Source organism: Pelodiscus sinensis, chromosome 5, assembly GCF_052426305.1.
Source record: "Pelodiscus sinensis isolate ZL-2025 chromosome 5, ASM5242630v1, whole genome shotgun sequence".
Classification (NCBI taxonomy): Eukaryota; Metazoa; Chordata; order Testudines; family Trionychidae; genus Pelodiscus; species Pelodiscus sinensis.
Window position 1 is genome coordinate 58,689,785 of NC_143056.1, and position 12,137 is coordinate 58,701,921.

A 12,137-nucleotide genomic window follows, 5' to 3' on the forward strand; every position below is an offset into this window, starting at 1 on the left:
CTCCGGAATAAAGCCCTATTCCGGAGGATCTCTTATTCCTACTTCGACCAGGACCAGCAGACCAGGGACACCTGGAGCAAAGCTGGGGAGGTGGAGGGGTCCCGCGCCTCTGAGGCTTTGCCTCCCCGGCTTTGCTCCAGGTGTCCCTGGTCTGCTGGAGACGGTCCCCAGCAGACCAGGGGCACCCGGAGCAGCTTTTCTCACCCTGGAGGTCGAGGTGGCGGGACCACTGCGCTCTGGGCGGTCCCACTGCCTGCGAGCTCCGGGGCGAGAAAGCCCCATTCGTAAGTGCGGATCCGACATAAGTCGGATCCGCGTAACTCAGGGACTGTCTGTACTCTAAAGTTTTGTAAAGCAGAATATGATAGGAAATTTTTCTCTCATATATAAGCAGGTGTGTTCAGGTGAAAAAAAATAGTGAACATGTAACAACCCAAATAGTGTGGTATTCTTAAAATGCTTTTATATAGACAATAAAATCAATCTTCCACTTTAACACACATTTGGAGTATATTTATGTTAACTGGTATTTATATCTAGGATTAATTACTGTGTTAAGACAAATACTTTCTGATCAAAAACAATCCAGAGGTTGTCAAACTTCTTTCTTTTTCTAATTCTGTATGAGAAAAGCAAAGATTATATCCAAGGTGCCCTCTTGTGGCTCCAGTCAGGGAAACTCAATGCTTATGGCATATAATATATAATGATTTGAGACTACTTCAGTAACAAAATAATGTCAATCACCTCATGGACTAACATCCTTCTTTGTTAGGGGACTAATTTTACTTTAAGACCATATTTCGGTGTCCATTTTTTAAAGTGTGAGTAACCATTTAAGATGCTATAACAGCTCTGAATACAGTATAAATCAGAAAGTGTCTAGTGGCTCTGTCACTTTTACTGTACTGGGCCTTTTAGTATAAATACAACTGGCATGGATTTATTATTATTATTGAACAACTCACTTTAAAATACAGTTACTTATCATTTGTATGTCTATGAATATTCTAACCAACAGCAAAATAGAATGTACAGACTTTAGAGCATGGCTCCTAATGTGAGAATTAAGCCTGCATCCTTATGGCCCAGAATCAAGAAGGCTTTTGGCTACTCGTGGCCCATCGGGAGATAACAGATCACTCATTACTGGCTCCTACTTGTAAAGAAAGGGCTGGATAATCACAGAAGTGACCGAATAGGAGGCGGAGTGATCCTAGGTGCCCTCACTACTGGCTACTGCTCTATAATAGTAGGGGAGGAAATGGGAACAGCAAACAAGGACTGCCGCAATCAGTAGGACTGACGTCACCAACCAGCTACAAATTGGAGCTCCCTGGTCTGGCAAAGAGCAATGCAGACACAGAACTTCTTCAGCTCTGGGAGAATACAATTTTAGATCAGAGCACTCTGGAAACCAACTCCCAAAGGGGATCAAAACCCCAAATAAATCTGTCTCTCTGTTTTTGTAAAACTTTTATTCTGCATTGGTATTTGGGGGGAGCAGGGGATGGCAGTAAGCCCAACTCTGTGCCTTGTCTGTGGGAGATCAGAGAGTCTGGCCCAACAGGTTAGGGTGGTGGTGAATCCCAGGTTACGTCTAGACTGAAGGCTTCTTTTGGAAGAAGCTTTTCCGGAAGAGATCTTCTGATTTGCGATCTGCTGTTTTGAAAGATAGTGTCCATGCTGAATGGATGCTCTCTCGCATTTAAGCTCTGGTTACAGTGGACAGAGTGGCCACCAGGGCACCTGTGTTTTTTCCTCTTCTTTCGAAAAAGAACTCCCTCTTGCCTGTCCTTTCGGAAAAAGAGCTCTTTTGGAAAAAAGCTTCTTCCTTGTAGAAAGAGGTTTACCAATGTTGGAAAAACCCTTCTGTTCTTTTGATTTTTTTTCCAAAGAATATGATTACAGCATGGATATAAGTGAAGTTTTTTTGAAAAAAAAACTCTGTAGTTTAGACACAGCCCCAGAGAGCAAGAATGCAGGTATCAGTGACATAATCAGCACACTGGGGGGACATCCCAAAGACTCCTTTTTTACTGTACCCCATCACAACACACACACATACTTTCCTATGTGAACATACATGTTCATACTGTTAAATTCATGAAATAAACCACACCATTAAATTGCTTTTAATATTCTTCCTTTTCTCTATTGCTTTTTCCTGTCATTCCATCCCAATATTAACTTCAATATTTTACCCAGAAAATTGTAAATTAATTTCCCACTAATTTTGCACCTATTTTAAAATGTATACAACAAACATTGACATGTTCCCAGGAAATGTTAAGCAAAATAAAAATGAAAAATTAATGTACAATAAAAGTCCAATTGTCCGGCATCCAGTGGTCCGGCACTCCCGATAGTCCGGCACCAACTGGAACCCAGAAGTGCTCTGGCCAGCCGGACAATTGGAGCTGCTATGAGCCCCATGGGCGATCGCGGCTGAAAAAGGAAAGGGGAGAAGAGGGGAAGGGGATTAGATCCCTGTGACGGGTCTGCCGGGACGCACACTGCGACCAGCCGGGGGTTGGGGGGACGGCATGACGAGGGGCAAACCCTCCACCGTTTTGCAGGAAGGTGGGGGAAGCCCCACACCGCCGCTGAGAGCTCCCACCCCCCAGACTGCAGTAGTTATCACTGAGCAGGGGGGTGAGGGGTGGTTCATCCCTCACCACACCATCCCCCATCCATCCCCAGATGCAGTGCACATCCCCGCAGACCTGTCAAAGTCCCCCACCAGAGTACCTCCCGATACTCCAGCATATCCGATAATCCGGCACCACCTAGGTCCCAAAGGTGCCAGATTATCGGAAGTCTACTGTATTGTGTAGGGGTACGCTTCAAATATAATTACACTGAGCCTGATATTAAACAAAAGTATTTTTATGAAGTACAAACAGTAAGATTTAAGTGGTTGCAAGTGAAAACAAACTGACCGAAGTAAGTTACTAAGTTAAAATGAAAAGAAAATGCATAGCTAACTTTAATTCACTGAAAAAATTGTTGCAAGAAGTTTCTTACCTTAATGAGCTGTGCTTGTTCTAGGCATACTCTTTAGGTCAGAGATGACCTCTTTTACTTTGACCTGGGTCCCTAGCCCTTTGTATCCTTCCAGGATTTTCCATACCAGCCAAAGGGCTAAGAAGGGGAAGTTATTAAATAGCCTTCTCCCCAGAATGGGAATCTTTTGTTCTACCTTCCCTCTTCCATGGAAAACTACACCTGGATCAAAAAATGGAACCCAAGTACCAAGTGGTATGTCACATGTCTTACTAGATAAACCATCTTTAGACTTGCAGGACAAACAAGGCTGTTTACAAGTCAATCACCCAGTTGTTAAGGCTTCTGGAGGGGAGGCACCAGTAATGGCTCTCATTAGCACATTTTAAGCTATAAACAGTCTCATACTTGATATTTCTAACTTTACATATAAGAATGATACATGCAGATCCAGGTGATTGTAACATTAAAATTGATAGATTACATGAGACATTTTGTTTAAACATTTGAGTTATGCATATTTATATTCATAAACCAAACATCCTAAAGTGTGGGGGACACCGTCACACAAGTATCTTCTACTACACTGCATTATTTTAATAGACAAACTCACATTTACACTTAAACTGAATTATGATTAACTCTAAACTTATCTATGTAATGTAATATAATGTGTTGGCCTTTTTGTAACAATCAATATTTCTATGTACTTAAGTGGTCCAAAATTTTCACAAAAAACAATAAGAACCAAATAATAGCATTTCTAAAATGCAGAATTTTCAATAAAAACAAAAAAGGCCTTATCATTAAAATCAGCATGGATTTTTAACATTTGTGTAATGTGATGCACACTCATTCTTTCATGCCTCTCACTTTCACCAAAGTTAAATCATTTTTCAATACTTTGTTTTTTAACTTAAATTTTAAATATGCACAAACATGTTAGAATGAAGCAATGCAAGTGGTCCTTTGTAAAAATGGCAATGTGTAGATGAGGATTAGTGGTTTGATATTTCCCTTATAAAAACCCCCAGAAAATATTCTTGTTTCCATATATTCAAGTTTTGTTGTCAGTTTCAATCAAACAGAATATAAATAACTGCTTTTTGAATGAACAGAGAAATATGAACACATTCAATAAAAATAATGTAATTATGAAAATAATGAATACCTTTTTGGCCTTTGTTTTCTTTTCATAAGCCTCTGATAAGCGTTTTCTTTTTTCCTGAACTGCATTTTTGGAAAATAAATATTCAAATTCACTAGTATCAACTATGTCAGGTTCTTCTAATGAGTCCCATAAAGTTGGTATAGATGTTTTGCTAAAATAAATACAGAAAATTAAAATGTCATCACTAATGTTTATAAAAATATATTGTTTTAATTCGACTTTAAAACCAGAACAGCAGCTGAGGACTGCCAGCAGACTAAAAAATTGTAAAAGCCTTCCCTAAAAATTACTATAGCACTTAAGTACTTAGCTGAATTATTTAACCCTATATCAAAAATTACTTTTTATTATTTCTAATATAGTAGAATCTGGGGTCACCAAACAAAGATTAGAAGAGGGGTGTAATAGTGTAGTCGATTAACCAGCTATACGATAAGCAAAAGCTTATAGGTTAATACTGTAGACTACACACATTTCCCTCCTCACCCCTGGACAGGGGCTGCTGCCACCCTGTGCTACTGCCTCTGTATCAGAGGCAGCAGCACAGGGCAACAGACAGTCGGTCTGAGAGGGGAGCTTGTTTTTGAACTAGCTCTCCTAGCAGACTAGCTCCTGTCTGGCACCTTGCACAAAGTGTTAAGGGACTCCTCAGGAGTGGGTCTGGATTGCACTGACTACCAGCCCCACCTCTGGGGACTACTGAATAATTGAATAATCAATAAGAATTCATGAGGTTACTCGACTATTCAATTAATCGATATTTAACATCCCTAGATCAGAACAGACTTTCAAAAGAATTCTCATTCAGTTAGGGTATGTCTACATTGCAGCTGGAAGGCACTTGACTACTTCGGTAGGCCAGGAGTGGGCAATAAGTGGCCCATGTGCTGGACACAGCTCACCAGGTTTATTTACCCTTTATTTACCTCCAGATGCTTTATTTACCTAAGTGTTCACAGGTACTGCTTCATGCAGCTCCCAATAGCCACCATTTGCTGTTCCCAGCCAGTGTAAACTGTGGGAAGTGGTGCAAGCCAGGCTATCACTTTGTGCAGCTCTTATTGACCAAGAAAGGCAAACCTTGGTCAATGGGAGCTACGATTGGCCATATCTGTGGATGCTCAGATAAATAAAGCATCTGGTGGCCTGCCAGGGACTAACCCTGAGGAACCAGATCCAGCCCAGAGGGCCACTTATTGCCTATCTCTGCCTTATATGGATGGAAATATTGCAACAGCAGTCTTGTCTTCTTCTGGCTCATCTGCTTAGAACAAGAGAATGCAGTAAACAAATTAAAAATTTAAAAAAATAGTTGCCAAACTTTTCTGAATCTCAAGGGAAAATTTGGATTGAGTTTTGTGTTATTTATCTGATCAGAGATCAGCAGGATTCAGTTCACTTCAGATTAAATGAAAATACTATATGCTTTCTATTCAGCATTGAGAATTTGGAATTCTGGGTCCCTTAGGACATAGTACATTTTAAGGAGGGAAAGCAGTTTCACTCTCCCACATCCTCTAAGAATGGTGTGTGCAGAACACATTCTCAGTAGTGTTTAAACATGAGGATGTGAGAATACAACTCTCCTGGCTTTATCCAAAGTTTGGGAAATCAAATACATAGTGCAACAAACTGAACACTTCTGTACTGAAGTGCTTTTGACCAGAATCTACAATACTTAAAGAAAAAAGTAGTGGGCTAAAATGATCAATTCGTTCTTATAAATTCAAGCATATCAATAGACGCAGAGTCTATTTCTTCCAGCAGGTGTCACTAACACGCAAAATAGTGATAGAAATGTAGCCATGTTAGTCTGGTGTAGCTGAAACAAAATACAGGACTATGTAGCACTTTAAAGACTAACAAGATGGTTTATTAGATGATGAGCTTTCGTGAGCCAGACCCACTTCCTCAGATCAAATAGTGGAAGAAAATAGTCACAACCATATATACCAAAGGATACAATTTAAAAAAATGAACACATATGAAAAGGACAAATCACATTTCAGAACAGAAGGGAGATGGGGGGGGAGGGAAGGAAGGTAAATGTCTGAGAGTTAATGATATTAGAGGTGGGGAAAGTTAGATGTCTGTGAGCTAATGGTATTAGAGGTGATAATTGGGGAAGCTATCTTTGTAATGGGTAAGGTAGTTGGGGTCTTTGTTCAGCCCCCCGCGGAGAGTTTTGAACAGCCCCGCCGGGGGCTGAACAAAGACCCCAACTACCTTACCCATTACAAAAGATACCTTCCCCAATTATCACCTCTAATATAATTAACTCACAGACATTTACCTTCCTTCCCCCCGCCCCCCGCATCCCCCTTCTGTTCTGAAACGTGATTTGTCCTTTTCATATGTGTTCATTTTTTTTAATTGTATCCTTTGGTATATATGGTTGTGACTATTTTCTTCCACTATTTGATCTGAGGAAGTGGGTCTGGCCCACGAAAGCTCATCATCTAGTAACACGCAAAGGCATTATTAACAGTAATGAAATTATGTGGAATTGCAGTGTGGAGATGTAAATATGCACATGACTGCTGACTCCAAAATGATTACTGTGACTAGGTGCAACATACAACAGAAGTTTAGAGATAGATAAGATAGATGTAAGGCCGAGGTGGAGGGGTTAGAAATATACAAAAAGAATGCAAACGGTTATTTTCTATCTATTTGTGATTCATTTACCATGTAACTGAGTATCTGGTGAGATTTCCAATACTTTTGTAATTGAATATCAAGATTGGATATAGTGTAGCTCAACCAGAAGTTATGGGCTTGATGCAGAAATTACTAGATGAGGTTCTATGTGTATATGAACAAGGTAAGACTAGATGATCACAAAGTAATTAAAATCTATTTTTCAGTAGACACGATACCTAATACTTATTTTTAATTTTGGAAATATAGCCCCAAGACTTGAAACTCCTCATTCCAAAATATTTTATGCCCTTTAAATCCTTTTAATTGTAAAGTGAATTGACAATTGTATTAATCATTTAATTTTTCTTGCTAATATTTCACACTGATGATCCCAAGTTATGTTATTTGTGTTATACTGGAATTAAGATTGTAAAATTGCTGATTACCTCATAGGCCTCACCAAAAAAAAAAGCTGATCATCAGAAAAACCTCAATAAGTTTTAAATAAAATGCTTTCAGAATTAAGCACATTTAATAGCTAATCAGATGTTCATTTTACGATAATTCAGGTTATTTAAAATTAATAGAAACTTTTTAAAATAGGAAACATATATTTAATGTGTTCTTCAAAAACAAAAGGTTTATTCTAACGTATAAATGCAAAATTAGAGTATTCTTTCTGTGCTACTACTCTGACACATGCCTGGTCCAAAATCATAGGTACATAGATTTTTAAAATGAGAAGGGAACATAGTGATCATTTAATTTCCCCTGCTGCATAACACAGCCATATATTTTCCCCTTAATTCTTGGATGAGCTATAAAATCTCTGCTCTGAATCAGAAGGAATCCTCTTTTAAGCTAAGTCACTTAGAGTTCTTTTACTATTGTAATTAACCCTACAAAATGATATTGAACATAGCAGAATTTGAGAGAAAACTTCAGAAAAGTAACTCTGAAAAGCATAAGTGTCTATTTTTCTCTATCACCAACTGGTGCAGTAAGCAGATCTATCCAGGATCATGCCAGTTCTTCAAACCTATTTTTTTTCCCACAGAAACATGCAGGTTTGATGAACTTTTGACAAACAAGCTCCTGGCAAACTGCTGGGAACACAGGCTTCCAAGGTCTGAGAGGACATTCTCACCAGGCAGATTGCCTTTGAGTTGCAGGTCTCTGTGGATTGCCCCTGGGCTTCCAGATTTTCAGGCCAGCTGGCAGCCAGAGATCCTTCAAATAATTACACCTATACTTCACCTTATTCCTTTGGACTCCCGCAGAACTATTCACAGAAGTTAAACATGGACAACTAGTTGCAGGATTAGGACCACAGGGGACAACTCACTCCCTTCCCTAAAGATCATACAATCTAAAGTGATAAGACCAGCAAACAGTAATAGCCAAACTCACTAAAGTGACATTAGATGCACATCCTCTGCTTTTTACTTTTATTTTACCTTGTGCCTAATTGCTATATTTATAAATCTTGCCTATGCACTACTACTTTTGTTTTAACCTTTAACAAATTTGGTTATTTTTTTTATTTGAAAGCCATAGATTATTATCTATTGTGCTTTTATAAAGCTTGACCTATCTTATTTGGAAAAAAAATCACTTTTCCTTTTTTGCTCTATCTTTAATTCTTCTCTGTCTTTTTTAGTACAAAAACCCCCTTAAATACTGTACATGCCTAACCTCATGATATATAAATTACTAACAGATTTACCTGGCATTGCTTGGATCCTCCTGGGTGGGGGCTAACGCTGTGGCCAGAGTAGGAGGCAGAGCTGGGGGTGAAGAGGGGCTCAGGGCTGGGTGCTGGAGATGAGGGGAGATAGAGGAGTCATGACTGAAGGGTAAGGAGGGGCTCAGGTCAAGGGGTTAGAAGGAGGGAGAGCTCGGGGAAGGGGAAGAGGTGGCAGCTGGCTTCTTCCTGGAGCTGGAGGGCCATGTACCATGGCCACCCATGGCAGGGAGGAGGGGCCGCATGGCGGCCAGCAGCTGCTCCTCGTGGCAGGTACTGCTGGCCAGTGGCTGCTCATTGGGGCGCTAGCTGCCTCCCATGGGCATTCTTCTCCCCAAGCTTACCGCCCCCTCTAGTCAAGGGTGACTATAACTGTCCCTGCTCCACCACCCCTCCATTTCTGTTTGATATGAAACAATTGCATTTCTTTATCCTGGCACAACCAAACCCTGACCTTGCTTTAAGTTATGGTAAGAGAAAGCTACATACCAAATTTGGTGGTCCTAGTTTTTACCATTTAGGAGGAGCTCTTGAACAAACAGACTCACAGGCGAAAGTAGACAGACACACATTTCTAAAATATACAGATACTTATAAATCCAAATAAAATATCTTTTTACCTGCTGTCTTTGATTTGTATCCTAGTCCAGTACAAAGGCTTCATGGGACAGTTAGGTTCAATGGCAGGCTTTCGAGGACCTTGATTTGAAGATAAAGTGCTATTGAAAAAGAACCCAGGAGGTGGTGGTGGTGGAGGCGGCCCATTTCCTGGTGGAGGCGGCCCACAGCCAGGCAGGGGAGGTGGAGCAGGAGGTCCATAACCCGGGAGCAGTGGTGGAGGTGGTGGTGGTGGTGGCGGCAGCAGCTGAAGATTCCCACAACCAGAAGGAAGTGGAGATGACCCAGATCTAAATTGGGATGTCAATGGAGTGGATGCCAAATCTGGTAGCAAGGGAGGTGGTGGCGGGACTAATGCTGATTGTGAAGGTTCAGGAAGTGGAGGTGGGGGTGGGGGTGTCAGAGATACCAACATTGGTTTCTGTTCACAAGATGAGAGGCTTTCTAAAGTCTGTGTACAGTGACCTAGCTCCTGACTGTCATTTGAGGCAGAATGATTATGATTTAAAGACAAAATATTAAGCTTTTTAGGTACCATTTGATTATTCTTCACAGGTTTATTTTCTTCTTGATCAGGCTTTATGAAGGTTTCTCTGTCAGTTTGTATATATACATTTCTGTAAGTCTTTGGTGGGTTATCATCTTCAGTGGACACACAGACATCCTTTGCTTTTTCATTTCTTCTATTTAATTTGTTTTCCAGATCATCTTTGAGATTTGCAATGGTTTCTTCAAGCTTTGTAGTTGATACAGCATGCTCTCCCCGAATACGAAAGATCTGGAGTTCAAACTGAGACTGTGGGAAAATAAATAAAAAAAAACCATGTAAACACTGTGTGTAATTAGTATTAGATAAGGATGAGAGTTGCTTTATGCAGATATAAAGATAATTACTGAGAGAGAAGAATTTTACAGATCTCTGAGTTCCATACTTTTCATTCTTTTATGAAAATTCCTAGTTTTAAATTTATGAAACAAAGACTTTTTCTTCAGTGACAGGCATTTCATGAATAATTTCTCAAAATATATAAAAAGTGAAGTTTGCTAATTAAGGCCTACGTGTACTTGCCTTAATGCAAACATGTAAGGTCCCCTTCCTTAGTCCTAAGCAGCCACGTCAGTGCTTTCAAACTTTTGTATCCAGAACCAGGTTCAGAAGGGAGCACAGCATCTGAACACCAGATGCTGCCTGCCAGGGAACAAACAGGAGGGGAAAACCAAGCACCAATGTTCCACCTTCCATATGTGCTATTTCACAGAGCTGGTGGGGTGAACAGAGAGAAGAGAACTGCACCCTATCAAGAACTGAAGTAAATTACCACTTTTTACCTTCCCTCTACCAGACCATGAGAGGATTCGTGGCTCCAAGTAATTCAGTTTAACTATAAATGAGTGCTACACCTGGCTGCATTAAAAAAAAGTCCTTTTCCTGTATACAAAGTTTTAAATTACTTTCTCCATTTTATTCTTTGCAACTGGTACTTTTCAATTGGCTTTGTTCTCATGTTTTACTTTCATTCTTTTGCTTTGACTGTACATGGTCAACATTTATTTCAGCTGGTTTTCTTTTTATGTTCAGTAATTTTACATTTTTGTTGGGGTTTTTTGCTTGTTTGTTGGCCTTTTTCTTTGCTGATTTTATCTTAAAAGGGTTCCAGATTTCATGTCACATGCATAATATTTTGTGTAAATTCTCATAGATACACAGTATGTGCTCAACATACTAAAAATTAGAGTACAATTTGAATAGTAAATCAATGTGGAGTCCTGTGGCACCTTAAAGACTAACAGATTTATTTGAAAAAGTTTTTGTGGGAAAAAAAGACTTCATCAAATAAATCTGTTAGTTGTTAAGGTGCTATAGGACTCCTCATTGTTTTTGTGGATACAGGAGACATGGCTACCCCTCTGACACTTTTCACCAATTTGAACATTACAATTTCTCAAAAACTCCCGTTTCTTAAACTCTTTATAGAAAAATTAAAATTCTTTCTTAATAAGCCATACTAATGTATGAAAAATACTCCTTACTAAAAACTACTCTCTCTCAAATGTAAAATCTCCTCCTTTATGTGTACTATTTTGTTTAAGGATTTAAAATGTCATTTTTTCAAAAGGCAATTTCATCTACATATTGTAAAATCAATCTTTGGATCCATAGGGTTATTAAAGATATTTTGTTGTGATAGGTACAAATGACATTTTTTAAAAAAATCTAAGCAATGAAGAGAAACTAAAATTTCATATCACAAAACTTTGTTCTTAATGCTATGAAATTAAATGGATGTGTTAAATGTCTATAGAGTGCTATAAACACTGTAAGACATTCACCTGTATTCTAGTAATAAATGTGAGAAAAATACAAAATGTGTGACTATTCAAACACTTCTGTGAAGTAATCAGATAGAGATGAGCTTAAAAAAAAAAAAAAAACTTCTCCCTGTCACTATTGAAAAACTTACACAAATAAAAAAAGGAGCATAATTGATTTATAAGGGAGACATTTAAAATGACTACATATCAAATACTGTCAAAACTAAATGGACTGATTTTGAGTAAATGCTCCTTTTCTCATGAAAAATGTACTACTTCTCTACCAAAGTTTACTGTAATTTATTTTAGTTACTAGTTTAAACTCTTTTTGCCCCCAAAGCTTGAGGACACTGATCTATAAACGATATAATGTGTTTGAAAAACACATTGTTTACTCTCTAAAGAAATCTCTCTACATTGCTCTCTAAAGAAATCAGCATTTGTTTTATCATAGCATTTTCCTCACTGTTTGCACATTAAAATCTTCCCAACTGAACAAAATGGGAAAATAAAACTATTGGCTTTTCAAAGTGAAAGCTTTTCCTACTATAAAACTGGAGCAATGACCTTAAAAATACTCTAATACAAGCAGAGTATATTGTCTTTCCACCGGAAAAAGCAATAGAATTATTTTTTTCCAGT

The 12,137-nt window shown here is 38.8% G+C and overlaps 1 protein-coding gene across 5 annotated transcripts in view; it reads right to left on the reverse strand.

Moving 5' to 3' along the window:
- The window catches only part of FMN1 (formin 1), a 372,953-nt gene that overhangs the window by 156,318 nt on the left and 204,498 nt on the right, over positions 1-12,137 (reverse strand). For all 5 annotated transcript variants that reach the window (XM_089778461.1, XM_025189464.3, XM_075927044.2 and 2 more), the window contains 2 exons: positions 9,185-9,978; positions 4,178-4,328 (listed from right to left, as the gene is read on the reverse strand). In XM_089778461.1, coding sequence (XP_089634587.1) covers positions 4,178-4,328; positions 9,185-9,978 — 945 coding nt within the window. The remainder of the gene's footprint in view (positions 1-4,177; positions 4,329-9,184; positions 9,979-12,137) is intronic.